General features: G+C 36.3%; 1 protein-coding gene across 2 annotated transcripts; it reads left to right on the forward strand.

Annotated features, from left to right (window-relative positions):
* Positions 1-980: 980 nt before the first annotated feature.
* On the forward strand, positions 981-21,743 carry NTMT2 (N-terminal Xaa-Pro-Lys N-methyltransferase 2). 2 transcript variants are annotated; one of them, XM_072420159.1, is made up of 4 exons: positions 981-1,247; positions 6,628-6,803; positions 17,033-17,282; positions 19,774-21,743. In XM_072420159.1, exons 2-4 carry the CDS (start codon positions 6,729-6,731, stop codon positions 20,028-20,030), a joined length of 582 nt encoding a protein of 193 aa, XP_072276260.1. In that variant the 5' UTR covers positions 981-1,247; positions 6,628-6,728; the 3' UTR covers positions 20,031-21,743. The 2 variants fall into 2 exon arrangements, with proteins under 2 accessions (XP_072276260.1, XP_072276261.1); XM_072420160.1 differs by lacking the exon at positions 981-1,247 and adding an exon at positions 2,536-2,725.
* The last annotated feature ends 324 nt before the right edge of the window (positions 21,744-22,067 follow it).

A 22,067-nucleotide genomic window follows, 5' to 3' on the forward strand; every position in this document is an offset into this window, starting at 1 on the left:
GGAAAAATTTGACAATCTCACGCATGCACAGTGAGATCGGCAAGTTTTGTTCCCGTCCTACGTCACGCGATCTCACGCCTGGGTTGGGTGAGGTAGGAAGAAGAATCAGGCAGAAGAGGAGAAGATGGCGGCGCCCAGAGAGCCGGTTTAGGGACAGATGCCGGGACGATGGGGGACCCAATGCAAGACACCTTCTGATGGATCTGACTGCCCTGCAAGATTAAATGTAAGTTTTTGCTTTTTTTAGGCACTTTTCAGTTTAGTTCCTCTATAACTGATCCTTTCAAGAGTGTCAAATAGGCCTGTAAACCTAATAATTTTGTTGTTCGCTAAATTTGCCTAAACATATTTCTGTAGCAATGATCCTGACACCATTTTTATGTGTCTCCCTGGGCTGGTCAAATAGTGATTCCCCCTGATAGCAGCTGTGAATCTTCTTGCTTACTCCTAGTGGATGCAGAACACAATAGTGATATAAAGTGCATCCCAGGGAACCACAGCAGCCAGCAGGGAAATCACTTTTCCAAACACCAAATAGGATTGCTCCTGGAAACTCTGGGTAAAATTTATCGCCAACAGCCAGGTATGTATCAAACTGTTGTCTTCACAGATTGGTTCTTTTGTGATGTATTTACCCGCTAGACAGGGTCACTTTTAGATATTAAAGTTTATATGTAATTTTAGTGATTCAGTTGAGATCTACTATATAACCGCTAGTTGTGTTTAGTGGGCAATATATGTATTTAATATCCACTATATTTTAATTGATTGTTTTAATGAACTAGAAAATGACTTGAGGTATTTACACTTTGGAATCCAAACAGGCATTCTGAAGTGCATCGTCCAGAAATAGCCTTGCCATTTTTGAATATGGATGAAAGTGTCAATTTACACTTACAGGGCAGCAAATGTCCATCTGAATTTTTACTATCTGTTCCAACAAGCAGCTGCTGTGTGCTCACAGAACATTCACAGCCAATAACACAAGCTTACACTTCTCTGTTCATGGTGTAAAGTGACAAGTACTGAAACTGTTAAATACAGCAGCCTAGACTTCCATAGATTATGGTTTATCTTTTCTTTAGTCACAAAGATGGCGCACCTGGGAGCACACCTTGCATTTAAGTCACGTTGGCACAAAACAGATGAAGAACTCTGCAGGCACAGCACATCCCTAGTTCTTCACAAGGCCATAAGGAATGATTTCTTTGAAAGTTATCTCTTTTTGTTAGAAAAATATCCACTAGGTAAGTGCTATTTTGTGTTTTAACTTGTTTTAGATGCATTATTTTATTCAAATCATTTACATAATAAACCAACAAGCATTCCATATCAATATTTTGGAAATCCAGTTGCATGTAGCATTCAATGAAATATAACATGAAACACAATCGGATTTGGAATTCTACAGCAAGGAAAAACTCTGACACAATTAGGTTATCATGCTTGAAAATAGGCAAAATTTGTAAATGATTACTAATTTGTAATGCTATTACACATACTGATGCTAACTATATTAATAAGTTATGTGGTTAAGCAATACGCCAACAATAAGTTTTATTATAGAAATTTTATTTTTGTTAGGTATTGTACAGCAAAATACTAGCACTGCTGACCATATTCTAATAAACTCAATTTGCAATAAACCTAAATAAATCTAATAAACAATTTGCAAGTATGAGATACTAAATATTACTTACAGATATCAAAGTCTGGCAGATTAATTCATCTATAGTAAAATAATCTACGCATTTATTTATTGTATCTCCTAAATTGTAATCTCTTCTGGGCGGGGTTCTCTTCTCTGTCTGTCATTTGCAACCCTTATTTATTGTACAGCACTGTGTAATATATTGCCACTAAATAAATACTGTTTATTAATATTATTAATAATAATATAGTCTAGCATCCCCAAATTGTGGTTTTCTGCTGTTCATACATTCCAAATTATGATCTGCTTAAAAGACATACTTCAAGTCTTCTCTGTGTTTCTGATATACCTAATTGTTGAAGTCATGTGCCAACATACCCCATAAACATCAACAACTTTTGCAATAAATGATCCAAAAAGAAAAAATACAATGATTAATGTAAACCAACTGTAAAGCAATGAAGCCAAACCAGATAGATTGTGACGGGGTGATAAGGTTACTGCACTTTGCACTAGGAGCATATCACACTAAGACCATGGGTGTTTGCTGGTAAAGTTCTCTGTATGCAGTGTCCAGTGGAAACCTTACTGATTTTATTATATAATACTATTACATCTGAGATTTCCATTTTAAATGACATAGATTACCTTAAACCACTGCTTTAATGCTTCTTTTAATACTTTCCTCTAAGCTTGCCAAAATCATGTCCACACTGAATGGTGGTAAAGTGCTGGTATCTCATGGATTATAATGATTTACTTATCACAGATTTAATGACAGAACAATTCTCACCAGTCACACATTCTTTTACTTGCAATTCTTGCAATTGCAAGACAATATTATTTATATATTTATTTTCATGTTTTCCTAGGAATAGAAACTTTCCTAAAGAGTTGGCATCGCTGGCTTGTTTGTTTTTTTAAGATGTATCCTTTTGGGCTTTAATCCTTTTTATGACTAGCAGGTCATTTACATGAAACATGAATGACAATAGTTTAAATCATGCTAACGACTTACTAGAAACAGAAGTCATCATCAACAGGATGGTCCAAAGCATGAAACTTAAAATACAGGTCAGCAATGGCAGCTCTTCTATCTGTCGTCCATGTAAAGTTGACTGCACATCAATTTACATGCATGCTTGCATCTCACATCAACTTGTTCTCCCATACAAATAATACCATAAACAGTGCTGCTTCTGCTATCCTTTAAGGCAATCTGTTCAAAAGAAAGAGGCTACCATTGCTCATTTGAAATTGTTAGTTAGGCGACTGAGACAGTAATCACATAGTAAACTTAGTAGCTCCAAAAGTCAGGGCATATATACATTGTGTGGATGTAAACCATATATGACTATATAGACCCAACCTATGATGTTTACATGATCTGTATCTATTTTAGATATATACCAAGAAATTACAGTACAAAAGAGCAAAATCCAATAACATTAGAAGAACCTTGTAAAATGTACTACAGAGACAAATGAAAACATAGAGAAAACCAACTCCTTATCAGCTGCAGATTCCCAAATTTTCTTATGTAAAAAGTATTCCTGGAATATAGACCTCCCCATCTTCCTAAGGTAGGTAGGGGATAAGCAAAAAGCAGGTGGAGAATAGCAGAGACAATTCCACTTGCATGTAAAAGACCCAATCAATAAAAAAAAAAAATACCCACTACTCCCCACCCAGGAAAGTGTATAGTAAATTAAAAATAGAGAAAAATGTCAGGCCTGTAAGAGACAGGACAGAGACATTGAAAGCATTATATATGGTTATATGTGTTTTTGTTTGATCAGATATAATAATGTTTACTCTAAACCTCTATATAATAACTTTCTTTATTGATTACAGCTCTTATTTTAATAGATGTTGTTATTCTCTGTATATTGATCTGCATAGCAGCAAATATTTAAATACTGATGTCAAAGTTAAATTAGGTTAGTATGATATAGCTGAAACAATACCTTTAGCCAAACAATGCAGCGAATGTAGTAAATGCACAAGAAATACTGCACTTACAAATGAAGGTTGGAAATCACTTATGACATCTGTGTAATGCAGTGATTTATTTCAAGAAACAAAAAGAAATGGCAGTTAAAGGTCACTTATGCCAAGATAAACTCAGAAATTATTTTAAGTATGTAGCAAGCTTAACAAGATCATATTGAATTACATATTTAGCTTTCATTCGCAAAGAAGCTAACTTCTTAACAGGTGGTGACAGGAATAAGTGCCAATGTAAGCCTCCAGTTTTATAAGGAATGTTTGTAATTTTAATGCCAAAACGTTTAACTGCATATATTATTTGAATAACCTCCAAACTAAAGTATAGATACTACACCATATTAGTTTATTTCCATATTAAGTTTACAATCTTACTCTGGCCCTAGTTTCATGTTAGGAAATTAGGTTTCCTCTCACTTCTGATAGGATACTTATATAGAAAATTAGTATAAATCACCAAATCTTTGGCTCAGGCAGCAATACAAACTTGAGATATGTTCTACTGTTGCTGTTGTTGTTTTCTGCCCTAATTAATAGGATACCTTCCATTATATAACTAAAAAAGTCAAACTTCATTTTTAATATTTTTCTTTATTTAAAGTACAACTATAGTTCTATATATGCACATGCATTCCAAAATTGTGAGCCAGCAGAATTTTACTGGCAACAGGCAATGTCCATTCTGCAATAAAACATGCTTACCTGGCTGTTCGCAATTTTATTTTCCAGGTAGCTGCATATTCCCTGTCCCTACTCAACCCATGGTACTATGTCACTATTTAGGTTTTCTTTAGTTGACCTTAGGTGTTTACAAGCAACCTAATTGATGATGTCTCATCAATAAATTTACAAAAAACAACCTAAACCTGACAGACTAATATGGATGATACCTTCTAGTTCAGATGATACCCAATTTACCCAATCAACATACAACTACAAAATAAAGAATCAAGAAACTTTACCACATGAGAGCCCAATACATCCTATGCAGAGACTCAAGATCTTCATTGAATTAAGGCCTTTCAAGTCAATTAGGTTTTAAAGTCTACCATTACTGATCTTGGAATCCAGAACTGAACAAAGACGTGGATATTTGCCATAAACAGTGAAGAACAACATTTTTTGGGTACTGGAATTGAGATGGATGTTGTGGGCAAATTCAACAAACTGCATACGTGTAACCCAATTGTTCTGGTGGGTGGACACAAAAGCAGAAAGGAAGTGCTTTAAAAAATAATTTACTTTCTCAGCCTATCTGTGTATGTGTGAATGATAGGCGGAAGAGTATGGTTAGAAAAAAACTAGGAACTTGTATATACCTATCCAGAATTGGGAGGTGAATTGGACCCCATTGTCAGAGACATACAATGAAATTTGAACATTTCAAACATGAAGATGGGTACCAGGGCTGCTGGAAATAGAGCACAACAAAATCAATTATGAAATCCTTGGGCTGTGACAGAGGCCTTAAAGTGGAACTAAAGACAGGCAGGATTTTATTGCAGAATGGACAGGTGATCAAGAGGATGCCTTTTTGTATATCCAGGGAGATCAAATTCCTATGGGTTGTGGAGAGCTTAAAAACAGCAAGTTCATCTTTAACCTGTTCCAACCCTATTAGGAAGTAGCTCTGAGAGCCTTGTTGTTGCTTGCTACTTGTGCTGCAGAGATATGGAAATGAACCTCACGGTATCCATGATGAAAGCACGTGGTATGTGTGGTAGTTCACGACTTAAAGGAAAGGTTGTCAAAGTCAGCTTTTATTTGTATTCTGAAGGGACCCACAAAGGCTTTCATATGGGCTGTTAACAATGCTAAAGCCAAGGTGTCATAGGAAAGTAGTTCCCTTCATAGTTCCCTTCTGATAATGCTGAAGTTCAAAGTGAATGTTGCATTTGTTAACAAAAAGCCCAAAAAGTTCATACTAAGCATCAGGTACAGTGGAAGCCATTGAAATGGTGGATGATTGTGCTAGAGAGAAATGGAAATGGTCCAAAACTTTGGCTACCAAAGCAGAAGGGAACTGTCACTGATCCAGCCATGTGGTGAGTGTACAAAACGTTCACAGCATCTGGATTTGGGTGACTACATAGGCATGTATTCCCTGTGAAAGTAGCTGGTTAGAGTCAGCATATGACTGTAATATATTGGATATCTTCAAGCAAACTGTCATAGAAAGAGATCTCAATTCGCTCAAAGCTGACTTGCTCTTGGAAGTAGACACCCAGTACTGAAGCTGGTAAGAAACTGTAAGTCCTAAAATAGAACAAGGCACAGTCTAAGGATTAGACCGGTGCTTAAAGAGCCACCACACCAGAGATGATGGGCTTTACTGTGGATGGCTTCCAAGCTTTGGCCTCCAGACACAGGAGTACAGGTGGCCATTAAACAAAGACCCAAAACAATCAAGGGTCAAAGATAAGCTGAAGTCAGAGCAGGCAGCAAACAGGCATTGATAGGAACAAGAATTAGTAATCAGAGAAGCAGGAATAGATGGAGTTACTGAAGCACATAGGGATTCAGTAGAACTTGTAGATTATGTGAGAACACAAGTATACAGAAGTATCTGGGGCACAAGGGTCCATAGGAAGCTCTTCACGAGCAGAGTATGCTATAGTACATTCAACTGCTCCTTCACTGCTGCTCTTGCTTTTAATCTGTTTTCAAATGTGAGTTCTGTTTGAAGCAGAGGCAGAGAATGGGTGTCTTATACAGAAATAAACCTCAGAACCATCTCAAGACCTGGAAACAGCAACTAGCCAGACGCCAACAGACCTAACATTTGGATTAAGGCAAGTATTTCAGAGGTTTTCGAAACAACAAATGTATGGCTTTAGGTTTTGCTTTAAATTAAGGTGATCACTTAAGAAAAGAAAGTATACAAAGTACGTCATGAATGCTTTGTAAATATTTTTAGTATCGAGTTTTTTATAGTGAAGTGTCCTAAAGTCATTATCATGTTTTCACAGTGAAACTATTTGCTATGACAAGCGAAGTAATTGATGGGGAGATGCAATTTTAAATTAGAGCAAGAAACTTCTACAAGGATGTCCCTGCCACAGACGAAGGAATGATGGGGGATTTTTCTGACCTCTCCAATACCGACATCCAATCATCCAGAGAGTTTCTGAGGAAATTTGTTGGGGTTAGTAGATAAATATTTTTGTAACTAAGTAGTTAAAAACACACTAACCATTGTGCTAAAGATTCCTAGATTTTAGTAAAAGCCTTTTGAATGTATTTGTTTAATAATAAATAAGTACAATATTAACAGTTTTACTAAATTCCTTGTCATTCTAGAAAATAATTATTATGTTATACCTAGAAAATACCCAGTTTATTCCAAAAAATTAGGATTATATTGAAATTATTATATACAATACCAGCTATAAAACTTTAGCAAAATGGAAGAAATGTACTGTATAAAATGTATCAGTCTGTCTGTTCTAGTTTATTTCCATAAATACCATCGTAAAACAACAGCAGAATTCTTATTAGTACCTTAAAGTAGCAAAATAAAAAATGCCCTTATAATGCAATATGTAAAAAATTAACACAGATCTATTTGTTTTTCTGATATCTCTGTGTTATATTATCTTTTGATCCCACCAGTAGATATGTTAATGTTCCAACTTCCAAGTCAAACTGCACATAAAGAATGGGAATTTAGAAGGTTTGGGACAAACTATTTAAAGTGTTTGCATTTATATATGACTCAAATTGTTTTCTTTTGGTTTGTTTGATTCTTTTTATGTACCCATTTGCTGTTATGGCATAAAAGGTGTTAGCTTATTTGGGGCTAATTTGTCTTTTATCCAATGTCAATTCAGAATTACTTGTCTTAGAATACCCTGTCCACAGGCAGACCACACTGCTGTGCAGTTTAACTTCAGAACGATCATTAGATTAGATTAGTGGGAAAAATATCAGATTGGCAAACAGGATCGATCAGTTGTGGTATTTTTGGCCTCACAAAAATATTTTCCAATGTTTATTACAATGTTTAAACATTGTTTAATAATAAAACAAAAAAAAACCTAAACACCTTAAAACCTAAAGTACAGTATAAGTAAACCCAGTTACCAAAATAACATAAGCTTTCACATGTTAATATAATTTCAAAAGGCGATTTAAAAATGTTTAAAACTACAGCCTTCAATAAAAAAAAAAAAAAAATACTGGTTGATACTACTACTGTGAATATCTTTGTTTAACCACCTAAGCGTTACACTGAGGTCTAGATTTCTGTACCAAAAGTGATCCACTGTTTTTCATGAAATTTTTTTTTAAAATCTCGGGCTTAACCATCCTTGCAGTTTTTTTTTGCCCGAGCGAAGGTCGGGCTTAACTGCAAGGAGGTTAATAACTTTTAATTAACAACAATCTGTCCCTATCTCCTTGGTTTGCTCCTACATTGTCACCCACTGAGAATCAGGTTTCTGATGGAGATTACAACACATAATGCATGGAATGGTTTTCTATTGTCGCCATCAGCAAAACACCCTGAGATATGAAGGATTAGCAGAACTTAAAAGCAATAAGAACAAAACAAAGGTGAAAACATGTTTTGTTTTTTAAATATACATTACAAAAGAGAAAAACATTTTATCATAATATTGCAGTTTTGGTGAAATGCGTTAGTATCAAAGCAGAAAGCATAATGAAGGTGCATTTTAGTGGTTTAACTGTTGCAATGTGGATTAAACTATTCTCAACCTGTTCTTGGGCCCCTCCTAGATGGTTTCATGATGCTGGATTGTAATGAACAAACACTGATGTTACGGGTTGCTGGTAGTGGACAGAATGAACTGGTAAAAGATGAAGCGGATGATAGCAGAATACATACCGTAGCTTATATGTGAGATATAAGGACATCCTCAACTTGAACACAGGGTGCCCTTTTATTATCCTCTGCCAGCAGAAGATACAGACTCCAGCAGTTACACACTATGCTATGGCTTAGCAAGCCATAACTCGAGGCATGCAGCCTACTGCTAAGTGCTGCTACCTACTTTTGTAACTTGGACTTTTATCTAGACTCCTTGGTTCTGTATCATTGTTTCTGCTACCTCTGCTGTTAAGAGGTTGCAGAACCCAGTTTATGCCCTTTTCATCATCATCCACTGAATCAATTTGGTCAATTTAACCAGCCAAGGCTACAACTGCTAAGGTAATCATGGTACTATCACCGGGCCTGGCTCTACTGGCCTGCACCCTAGATGCCAGTTTCCCCTATGCTGCATTGCTGAGGTCTATTGCCTCTGCCACCCACTCTTACACTCTTAAGGTACTCCTTTCTTCTCTACTTGGCTGATCTCCATGCCACGTCCTATAGGTCAGGTGTTTTTTCCACCTTTTACACTTTGTTGGATGATTTACTGATCTTGGAGAGCTTTAATAAATCAGGCCCAAGACAATCTTCTGAAGTTCAGTATAGTGATTTAAGTGAATGTGGCGAGGTTGTTGGTGTTGCATTTTAGATACAACTGAGTTGCTAGGTTTTCCGTGCACAACCATCTCTAGGGTTTACTGAATATGGTGTGAAAAAGGGAAAATATCCACTTATCAAAAAATGCCTTGTTAATGCCAGAGGTCAGATGACAATAGCCAGACTGGGTCAAGCTAATAGAAGGGCAGCAATTACTCATTACCATTTGTTACAACCAATGTATGCAGAAAGGTATCTCTGAAAGCAGAGTTCAACCATGAAGCAGATGGCCTAGCGCAGCAGGAGACCAGACCTCCTTCTGTCACTCCTGTCAAGAACAGGAACCTAAAGCTACACAGATTTACACAGATTCATCAAAACTGGAAAAACAAGTACTGGAAAAATGTGGACTGGACTGATATAGCCAAACTTTTGCTGCAACATTCAGATGGTAGGGTAAAATTTGACAATTTCAGGCTGGTGGTAGTGGTGTAATTATGTATAAGATATTTTACTGGCACACTTTGGGCTCTACTTACTGCAAGATAATGCACCATGTCACAAAGCAAAGTTTTAGCAAAGAACACCTTATAAAAAGTGGTTGGTAGGTGTGTGCGTATATTTACTATTTTATGTATATATATAAATATATATATATATATATATATATATTAGCATGCAGGGGCAAGTCACGGCAGGAGAGGCAGCTGGGGTCTTGGACCTGAACCCAATGACCCCCATGTCATACCCTCTGACATTTTACTTTCTGTATATCTGCTTCTCTACATTTCTCTATGTCAGACTCCTTACAGTCATTTCCATATGCTGCCTACTAAAACACTCATTAACACTATTTCTAATATTTCCAGTCTTGCCCCTTCTGGAACAAGCACACTTTTGCTAGTTAATATTAGACCACGATAAAGAATATATCCCCCTGTGTGCTTTACTCAGAAGAAAAGGTCAGGATATTTTTACTTCCAATTTGTGATCTTGGTTGCTACTACAGGTATTCACCGTCAGCTACTTAAGAACTGTAACAAATACTTTAATATTTAGCACCTGCCAACAAATTCCAAATTCTAGTGTACTTATCAATATATCAGATCCTTGCTATAAAAGGCCTCATTCATTTGTACTCCAAATACATCTTTCAAAAGAATTATATATATATATGTACCGGTATATAAATATATTTATAAATTGTCTAACTCTTTGGGCAATCATCCTTTTTCCTACCTTTGTTTAAATGTCCTGCATTAGTTATTGGTTTATTTTAGGTTAGTGGTTACTTTTAGTTGGGAGCTTATGGTGGAATCTGTAAGCCCCATGAATAAGAGGGCCAGCAAATTTTCTCTCCCCACAGGGGAATGAGTACAATGGAGAATGAAATTCACAGAGTGTTGTATGGCAGGTTAAGGTAATGGAATGAGTACAATGGAGAATGAAATTCACAGAGCATTGTATGGCAGGTTAAGGTAAGTAACAGTAGGTAACAGAAAAACTGCACTCAAACGCCCTCATATTTAGACACTGTTAAGCCTGCAGTACTTTCCACTACTTTACTGTAAATATAAACCTCTTGGCTGCCTCTTGTCACTGTAATTGTTCAGTGTCTTCCAGTGCTTCCCATTGTTAACAGTAATATCCTTTCTATGGCATGTCTATGTCTATGGTATCTACAAACACTGATCACTTAGTTTTCGATCTCTTCGTGTGCTAAGCCCTGCCTAAGACCACTTGTCGGAGGTCTTTATTGGTTTTATTAGCTGTAGAGGTTAGTTGTGCACTGTCTAATATTTTCTCTTTTGTTTATTGCACACATATTACATGGCATTGTCAATAGTGTTCATAACATTTTCATATGCTTTATTTTGGCCCAGTGCTTCATTTAAATCAATCTTTATTGCCTAAGCAGGCATTTGTACAGAAGGGTTGGTTGTCTGTTCTGTTTTGGTAATATGTATTGTTACTCTCTAAGTATATTTTTACTTTTTTGCATAAAATACTTTTTTTTGCATATAATACTTACAAAAAAATTGAAATGTGTTTAAAATTACATTTATCACAGACCTCTATTCTCACATCCTACTTTTGACCATATATATAAAAAGTAAACCCAGTAAAGTACTTATTTTGGGACACAAAAACTATGGTTTGCTGAAGTAAAAGTGTACTGAAAAAATCACTTCAGTGGGTTAGTTGGGATATTTGTTGAGACATCTAGAGTGAGTTGTTTTCATAAACTTCCAGGGCTGTCCTCTTGATATTGTGGGTTTTGTCTTTGATGTTGTCAACTTAAGAGACTGCCTTTCTCTATCCTGAGTGGAAAGATTGAATCTTTCTTTTTTCAAGTAGGTGGTATCCTGTGGAATAAACCAGGATCCAGGTAGGCCAGGCTGACATTTTTTAGATCTAGGTTGATGCATCTTTCTAATGTTGGTTTAATTAGACTACATTGTCCAACGATAGGGTGATATATTTTTCTAGCCACACTGGAGCAACATCAACCAAGAGAGTTATGAATCATTCTTTTTTTTATTTACTAAAAGATCTAGGGTAAACTTATTTTCTTTGGTGAGGCTTCCACTTGTCATCCCAGGACAACACTGCTCTCATGGATTAACACATGGCTGGACCAGAGAAAAGTCAAAGCCTTCACAATCCTCTTGGGAATCACCCACACAGAAATAGAGTCTTCAAAGCTTTTTTGTGTCTCTTTCCTTTTTCAGATGAAACTGTTAAGTCTGTTGGCCAGACATGGAGAAGTCCTTAAAAGAATTTTGTACCACCAAAGCTTCATGCTGAATGTCTGCCTCTCTGTTCTTGATAGTTAGGAAACAGTATTCGCAGATAGTCTTCCCTGAAATGGGCAAGACCAGTAGACATCTGAAGGGCTAGGAGGATGATGGTAATCTTCATGTATCCTACAAAGGCATGTAACTGTAAGGAGAAGGTGGTCTGGATCTTTCATTGCTCCTATGATGTATTTCCCTGTAATGACTTTTGTCCAACCCATTGGTTGGGGGACCTATGTATCCCTTGAAGATCTTGACTTCTGAATCCACATACAGGGACATTTTGTGGTGGAATGACTGTTTCAATGCCATGAAAAAAATCATTGTTACGTAAAGTGAAAGTGAGATTTTCCATCATGATTGAAAAAAAAGTGTGGGAGAGAGCTACCTGTTCTTGTTCCATTAGTAATAGAAAAAGCATCAGGTAAAAGACCATTGATCAAGTTTCTAGGTAATAGTACATATACATAGTTACATAGTAGGTTAGGTTGAAAAAGACGTAAGTCCATCAAGTTCAACCACTAGGGAAATATCCATATCCCAGATATAAAACCCTATGAGACATAGTTGGTCCAGAAGAAGGCAAAAAAACCCTGGTACAATTGAGGCAATCGGATGTTCCCTGGATCAACAGTCACTGTTATGTTTTCTTTAAAGCCTTAATACCCAGTTATATTCTGTGCTTCTAGAAAAACATCCAGTTTTTTCTTAAAGCAATCTATAGTAGTTGCTGAAACTACTTCTTGAGGGAGTAATGGGGAAGAGAGTTCTCTATATGAACTGTCTATATATTTATACAGGGTGATCATATCCCCCCTTAAACTAATCTCTCCAGCTGAGCTCCTCCATTCCTTTTTTTAGTTTAGTTGCCTTTCTCTGCTCTCTCCCCAATTCCACAATGTCCTTTTTGTGAACTGGTGCAGAAAACTGGACTGCATATTCCAGATGTGGTCTGATCAATACTTTGTACCGGGGCAGGATTATGTCTCCATGTCTGCAGTTTATTCCTCTTTTAATACAATAAAGTACTTTACTAGCTTTAGATATTGCAGCTTGGCATTGCATGCTTTTATTAGGTCTATGATCTACCAGAACCTCCAGATTCTTTTCCATTTCTGACTCCCCCAAATGTATTCCCCCTAGACCGGGGGTCGGCAACCTGCGGCTCCCGAGCCGCATGCGGCTCTTTGGATGGGAAGCTGCGGCTCTTTCTCTCATCCTATGTGAAACTACCGTATTTTTTGCCGTATAAGACACACTTTTTCTTGGATTTTTCTGACCTCTCCAATACCGACATCCAATCATCCAGAGAGTTTCTGAGGAAATTTGTTGGGGTTAGTAGATAAATATTTTTGTAACTAAATAGTTAACAACACACTAACCAATGTGCTAAAGATTGCTAGATTTTAGTAAAAGCCTTTTGAATGTATTTGTTTGATAATAAATAAGTACAATATTATCAGTTTTACTAAATTCCTTGTTATTCTAGCAAATAATTATTATTTTATACCTAGATAATAACCAGTTTATTCTAAAAAATGAGGAATATTTAATACAAATTAATTTATTATATTTTATACAATACCAGCTATAAAACTTTAGCAAAATGGAAGAAATTTGCTGTATAAAATGTATCAGTCTGTCTGTTCTAGTTTATTTCCTGTGAGGGGTTAAGCTCAGGATCGCCTTTGCTGGGGTCAAAGGTCACTTGTCTGATTCATCCAATTCAGACCACCCATCGAGGTTTAAGTGTTAAGCTGACTTGTAGTCAGGTTTATTTAAAGGTTGCGGATAAAACACCAAAAAATAGCAAAAGAAAACCTTGCCTGTCTGGCACTTACTATACATCCAATGTTCCTGTCTATCAGCTGGAGGGCTTCTCCCTGTCAGCTCCAAACAAAGCTATCAGCAACCTTTTACTCAGGTTGAATAAATAGATTAGTTTTTTTATCAAAAAACTTTATTTATGCGAGTACTATTTATTGTTGGCAAGAAAAAATTTTGCGGCTCTTTAAAAACTTCGAAATTTTGTAAATTGTAATTTTTGGCTCTTCCGACTCCAAAGGTTGCAGACCCCTGCCCTAGACAATATGCATGTTGTTAGCTTCCAATTGCATAATTTTACATTTATCTATATTAAATGTAATTTGCCACTTGGCTGCCCAATCAAACAGTACATCCAGGTCTGCTTGTAGATTATACATCCTGTATAGACTTAATTTCATTACATAGTTTGGTGTAATCTGCAAACACAGAAATGGTACTTTTATTCCCAAACTCCTTATCATTTATAAAGATTTTACACAGTAATAGTCCCAACACTGAACCCTGGGGTACACCACTAATAACCTTAGACCATTCAGAGTATAAATTAATAATTACAACTCTCTGGATGCGGTCTTTAAGCCAGTTCTCTATCCATTTACAGATTGACTTTTCTAAACATATCGACCCTAACTTGCATATTAACCTTCTGTGGGGTACGGTGTCAAATGCTTTAGCAAAGTCCAAGTATACTATATCAACTGCTACTCCACCGTCTACCTGTTTACTTACTTCCTCATAAAAAGAGAGTAAATTTGTTTGACAACTTCTGTCTTTCTTGAAACCATGCTGACTATGACTTAAAATATTATTTTCTAGCAGAAACTCCTCTATGTGGTTCTTTATTAAACTCTCTAAGACCTTTCCAACTATGGTTGTTAAACTAACCAGTCTGTAGTTACCTGGTAATAACTTTGCTCCCTTTTTGAAGATAGGAACCACATTGGCCTTACGCCAATCCATTGGTACTTTGCCAGTGACTAAAGAGTCTCTACAAATTGGAAATATTGGTTTTGAAATAACTTTGCTCAGCTCTTTAAAGGACACGCAGATGTAAGATGTTTTTGGAAAGTAAGTTAGTCTAAGACTTTCTGTGTAAGGGCTAAACGATTAATCCATCCAGTTCACTCAGTCAAAAGCTTTTTTCATTATCAGTAGATAATAGACAGGCAGGAAATGTATGTTTCTGGATATGGTAGAAGAAGTGAAATGTTTGGTAGTTTTGGTCTATCTACTATAATGTGTATAAAGATCAGAACAAAGTAAGTAGAAAGCCAAGGCCATATGCTTGCTTTTACATGTGCCTGTGAGGGAATAAAGGGATGGCATGACTCATTTAGAGATGGAGCTTACACATTCACTCATGTGCTGACATGGAACTGTCAGGAAAAACAATTACCCCTGGATGATATTTATGGATTACAAGTATTTCAACAAACCTTTTTGTAGATCTCTACCCTGTTCTATTCTAAAGAAAGAACGGTTTGAAAAGGACATGGTAAAAAAAAACTAAATCCTAAATGGGAGGATCTGGTTCTTTATAACCACCTAGTCCACCCTCAGTGTTCTGATAAGGTAAGTTGCAGGTCTCACCAAAACTGAAACTTCTGTTTCAGAGGGATGCCTATATTTTAACTTGTATTTTAATACATTACTTAAAGAATATCAATGACCCGATCCCACAAATGGAAAATTGCATTTTCTTTCCATGAAACAGTAAAGTAAAAGATGCTTCCACGTTGCCATAGGGTATTTGTTTTTTTGACATCTTTTATATAATGTTAGCGTCTGCAGAATAAACAATTACATTACATTACTAACTAGCTTGTGTAAAAAAAATATATGCTATGTTTTTTAAATAATTAAAATTAATGAAACAAGTATGTTTTTTTTTTTAATGGAGTTCTCCTTCAAGGAAAAGGTTGCCTAGCTTCTAATCTAACACCCACTGATTGCAATGTAATCACTTCTTACTGCACATGCCTACTGAGCATTATGTCCAATAATTTGTCTTCATAACATTATTTCCAGCAGACTGCAGATATGATTTACAATCGACTTCTCTGAGCACAATACTAATTTGGAATGATTTAGGATTGTAGAAGACACATATTATAGTGAGAAGCTGATTAGTTAAGCTAAATGGACTAAAAAAAAAAAATGCTGTTACTTTGAAACATGAGATCCAATGGACATAAATGTCATTTACAGGGTAGGATATTGTTAATAGACTTCAGATAAACCTTGCATCAGTTTGAATTGGCTCAGCCACAAGCGATGCCATTTGCTTGACTTGCAGCTTCTGCAGCCATATGCAGAGTATTTTTCGGCTAAGAATCAACTACAATACCTTTTATGTCCTTATCTTGTATGTCTGCATATTTGTTGCGTTTGGAGTGTCTGGCAATTATCCCACATACTTTAATGGTTGGAAAGTCTGTCCAAGAAAGTTTTACATTTTGTATGTGTTGGTGAAGTTCCCTATTTTGTCAGCTGAAGGTTCTAGTGTTGATTTGTCTTCCCCCTTCTCTTGACAAAGCAGTTGGTACTTCTGTGAAAACCATTAAGCATTTTTTAGGCTCCACTGACGATTTTCAGGTGAGTAGTGTCTCCTACCATAATCTCACAATGTCTGCTAATTGTCCAGTGTTAGCGAGGTCACAAAGTGTGTAATGTAAATTTATGGATTGTTGCATGTAGCTGTAACTATGTGCTCAAAGAATGGCATTCTGCACAGACACAAAACTTAAGCATTGCAGTAACAAAATGTAAAATGGGTGTCCTGAGGCATATTCATGCAGCTCGCCGTGCCATTCATTGTAAATATTGTCCAATAAACTATGCAGTAAAGGCCAACCCAAACACAGAAGTATATCACAATGTCATGTCACTGAAAAAGGGTAATGTCCGTTATTTAAACCTAAAATAAATGAGCCTCCTTAAAACCTGTGAAATACCTCATTGTAAATGGGCCCTCGGTATTGTTGAACTTATGACAAAGTTGGATTAAGAAACATTGGCTGTAATTCGTTGGTAAGGTACACAGTGGGGAGCATATGCGTCAGCTGGTGGTTGTCAAGGGTGAAACCCTTAGCAAAGCTCATTTTTATTGCAGAAAAGACATACCATTATGAGACACTATCATGTTTTCTTATGAAAAAATCCAAATATATATCACAATATTGTATAGAAAATTTACAAAAAATGCCATGTTTAAGAATCCTGCAATTCTTTTTGCAATGTTTCTCTAATACTGTTTTCTTTATACTTGCTCCAAAGACATTACAAATAAAGACTAACTGCATTTCTTTTTTTTAATAACAGGGACCAGGAAATGCCGGTACAGACTTTGCTCTTGATTGTGGCTCAGGAATTGGTAGAGTGAGCAAACATGTTCTGTTACCAGTTTTTAATAATATTGAATTGGTGGACATGACGGAGCCATTCTTAGAAGAAGCCCAGAACTATCTGCAAAAAGAAGCAGATAAGGTGGAAACTCTTTATTGCTACTGTCTCCAAGACTTCATTCCCACCCCAAAAAAGTATGATGTAATCTGGATGCAGTGGGTTTCAGGTTGGTATTTGATGGTGGAACACCAAAACTCACAACCAGTGAGTCAAAAACCTTACTCTGAGTTTTTCAATCTGTAATATTGTTCAAAGTCAGTAACAAGAATACAATAAAACAAGACAACCAGCATTTTAGAAAGATTCCAGCAATGGTAACCTCTTTCTCTCATTACAGGTTTACAATAAGACCTGTTGAGATAAATATTGAGCAACTAATCACTCAGCCCTATTTCTCATTTTTTATCCCAACGCTCTATATCTCTTTTTCCATCACATGTTGTCTTCCTTATAGAGATTGTTATCAAGGGGATCACTGCAGATATGAAGTACAGGGTCTATATGTGCCATCACATATCTGCAGTCAGCTTTCTAAACAAAGAAAGGAGAACCTGGGAGTTAGCTCAGTAAGGGGAGGATTAAGGGCAACATTTTTTAACTCAACAAATTTGTATAAAAAACTATAACTTTATTGGATTTATTATACAAACATTTACATTAAAACATATTTAAAAATATGCAACATATAGGAACAAGATGTGTCTGCCTGGGCTAACCAACCCAAAGGGCATACCCCACAGCCATTTGACGCGTTTCACGGATAACTCTGCTTCTTCAGGAAAGAAGGGGGGAGAAAGAGGACAGAAATATCTTGCAGCACAAACAGCTTCACCTAGAACAGGTAGGGACCGGCAAAAGCAGCAGCATCTTAGAACTTTATTTCTATCAGTAAAGATTGTTTGTCATGTTCACAGTGAACCCATTACTCTTTCTTCTTATTTAACTTCACACTCTTTCACGGTCCACTAAGGACTCTAGGTTTTTTGTTCAATGTTTCCCACTGAGACTAGCCAGGTCTCCGAAGGTCAGTGTATTCCTATATTAAATCATGTCCTGCTGCTGCCTCTACCGCAAGTGGTGTCCCTACATGGGATACTGTCTAAACTTTCTTAGTGTACTGTATTGTGCATGACAGTGCTATAAAGCCTTTATCACACCTTTCTATTTGGCCATCACTATGATGGAAAGCCTTAGATGCACAGGAATGGCAGTTTTCTCACTGTCACGAAAGTGCTTTTTGTCTGAAATGTCAATATAGAAAGCTGGTGGAGGCTGCTTCAAGTACTCAAGGTACTTGTACTTATTTTCTTACAGCAGTACTCCTTCCTTTGTCAAACGTTTCTTTTGAAGCTGACCTTGCACTTCAAGCAAGGTCCTCTTAGTGCAGGTCCCAATCCACTGGCTAAAACGCTGCATTACACTGCAAAAAAATGCAAGAAGATGCTGTAGTACTGTATCATCTACTCGTGAGTTCTGAGCTGTTTAAAATTCTATAAAAACTCGATAGAGCTGGTTTGGGTGAACCATGGGATCAATCAGAAAACATGAATCAGAGTGTTTAGTTGTCAATCAGAATGTATGTGAATTTCTCTGGAATGTAAGCTGGGAATCTTTTGTTACAACAACCAAACTTGCTCTAGAATGTCCTCCAGGATCCCTGCCTACTTTATTACTTGTATATCTAGCTTTTAGCAATGGTGCTGCAGCATGTAAACACGTGTTAGGCAAATATAATATTGTGCATTGCATTACATCGTAAGTAATGTAATGTACTAATTCCTCTAGTTAATAAAGGGGCTTCAAAATTCCACCATAAACATTTAGAGACCAGATGTAGGGAAGAGACCCTTGTCCCTGAACACTGGAGAAAAAGGGTACTTTGCAATATGAAATACTGTACATGTGACTTATTCTAAGGGGAGCCACATGTTCTATGCTCTTTCCTTTACTGGCCACCCAGTCAGCATGCCTAGCTCAGGGTTGGGATGGAATTTTAATTGAACTTTGTGGTGTTAATGGCGTATATATTTTTGTCAAATACACTGTACTTCAATATAAACCGAAGTACCTACTTTTATCTGAAAAAATTGTTTGACTTGAGTAAAAGCTTGGAGCGTAAAAAGGAAGCTATCTCTGCTAACATTTAAATTTGTAATCAGAAAGAAGAAATGACAATGGAACTAATGTGAATAAATAAATCCATGGCCTGTTATTTTTAAAACATTTATTTAAAATCACATGGGCTCAGCCTGTATATGTAATTCCCCCTTTTTTACATATACTTGTGCTTTTAGGTTGGTTATAATGGGTCATTTTCTCTTAAATTATGTTTTCTGCATGGTTGTTGGCCATCAGTAGATGATGCTGTGTTCTCATGTAAAGTGTGTTTACACACAGCTTGTCTTTGACAGCTCTGATCTAATAAGAGCAAAATGCATTTTCTGGATGTGCCACTGAGTGTCAACCTTGTATAAAGCAAGATTCTTTTTTGTAAAGGTTCCTTTTGGGGACAAGCAAATCTTGGTTCTTACTGGAGTATCTATGGTGTATATGTAATATAAAGCTAGATATTTCCTAACACAGAATAAATTATATTACATATTTGAATATGAATCGTTAGTTCCCTAACTGATTATGTTCTATTTTCATGTTTTTAGGTCATCTGACTGACAGAGATCTCTTGATATATCTTCTACGATGCAAAAATGCTTTGAAAGAAAATGGTGTAATAATAATAAAAGATAATGTAGGCAGGCAAGGTTGTCGACTAGATCCCATTGACAGCAGTATAATTAGAGACATTCACATATTACGAAACATAATTGAGAGAACAGGGATGTCCATCCTTGCAGAAGAAAAACAAAAAGGTTTTCCAGAACTCTGCGTTCCTATATGGATGATTGCAATACAGTAGTTATGTCACTATTATATTGTTTGCTGTGACAGCGATTCCTTTCACCCTCTATTTGGGGATCCATATATTTTATAAGTATGTTACCATCTAGCGCAGCCTGTCTCAACCCTATATACTCTAAATCAGCATTTCTCAACATTTCTCAACCCTTTTCTAACATGGGAGAACTCCCTGAAATAACTTTCAGATCTTTAGGTTGCTATAATTACTATTAGTGTTGGTGTTCGAATTAGGGTTGTCCTTATATTTAACCGGAATATGGCTGTTCCAATTTGGATAGACCCAACTCGAAAAACACAGGATTCAACGGCACAAATTCGTGTGTAAAAAAAATGTGGTAAAAAAAAAATTATGTTAAAGTAATTTATTGAATGTGTGTGATTTGTGTAACTAACCTAACTTACAGGTTATCTCACAATGACAGGATGATTCCCACGGCTGCACAGCCATGGGAATCCTCCTGTTAGTGTGGGATCCCCAGGCACTAGAGGTTCAATGAATGGGTAGAGGGCACTAGAGGTGATGAATGGGTAGACTTGTCCTCATTTAACCTCTAGTGCCCGGGGATCCCACACTGACAGGAGGATTCCCACAGCTGTGCTCATGAATAAATGCAGCCGTGGGAATCATCCTGTCTACAGGCCCATGGGTGGGGGAAAATGTGTGTGTTGACCTAATTATTCAGGGTAAGATTCATTTTAGAAGGGCACAATTATTTGGATAAAAAGATAATGGCTGGGGCTTTATTACAATACTAGACGTACCAAAAACGTTTCCTTTACTTGTTTGTAGTTACAGTAATACCTTTTGTGTGTATTCTGTTTTGTTTCATGAAAAGTTATTAGGATTTGTATATACTGTTTATACTCACAAGAAGAGATATATATTATAGATGTCTCTATTCAGGAATGGAGTTTTGGACACAACATTGGTGAATAGATTTGAAGTGTGGCACGTTTCTTTATCTTTTATTAAAGAATAAAGAGTAGCCTACAGCCAATTTAAGTACAGGAGGCAAAGGGGATAGAGCAGAAGTTACCTCTATTTGCCTCTGAAGTATTAATCTAAAGCTCTATTCACTTGAAATGGACTAACTGACTAACTTGAGACTGTTCTTACTGCAATTGATATTTTAGATGTAGCAGTATGTAGCCCAGCTATTACAACCACAACCCCTTCTCCCCATCCACTTCCTAAAACAATTTGCAGCAAACGTGGTAAGTAGGATATTTGAAGAAACACCACCACCATCATTAAATGATGAGTTGATGATCACACTAAAAAAATGTGATTTATTTTACATAGAAAATACAGTGATTGGTTTTTTGCTCATTTGCTCTAATCGGCTATAAGATTATCAGTGATTAATACTTACCCTTAACATGTGATGTATTGTTTTCTTTTAGGGTCAAATCAATAATATAGTGCATTGAAATGTTTTTGTTGACTTTAAATGTAAATGTTCCTAAAGTATGTGCAAGATTTTTTCATAGAATACTACACATAGGTAACATTTTAGGAATGGCCTTAAAAATCTAAATTGTTTCCTATTATTGTGAAGAATACTAATCAGCATGTGTGAAAAAAATATTGATATAAATGTAAAAAATGTATGTATCTACACAAGGCAGTTTAAAATATATAACATTTGCAACATAATCAATAAAGCTCTGTCAGAAAAGGAGGCTAATAAATGTAAAGCTTCACTAATTATAACTGTGTCCATGTTTGTTTTTATTTACTTGTCAAACAGGATTGTGTTAAGTGTCTCCTCTGCCTCCAGCCAATGCAGATTAGGCTCGGAATCCAGAAGAGCCCTAGGAAGAACACCGGGGAAAATTATTTGGAATCACTGGTAATTCTGTGGTCCTGGACTGTCAACTATGTCCTTTTGTGCCTCCTATGAGGCATGCTTACCACTTTTAAATTACGAAAAAATAAGTCCTTCTTATAATAAACCTGAATATCTTGCTTTTTTGGAATAAATATTACATTTCCTTTGTTTTTATCTGTTATGACAATATGTAAAGTCACATC

Source organism: Pyxicephalus adspersus, chromosome 8 (assembly GCF_032062135.1).
Source record: "Pyxicephalus adspersus chromosome 8, UCB_Pads_2.0, whole genome shotgun sequence".
In the NCBI taxonomy this organism is placed as follows: Eukaryota; Metazoa; Chordata; class Amphibia; order Anura; family Pyxicephalidae; genus Pyxicephalus; species Pyxicephalus adspersus.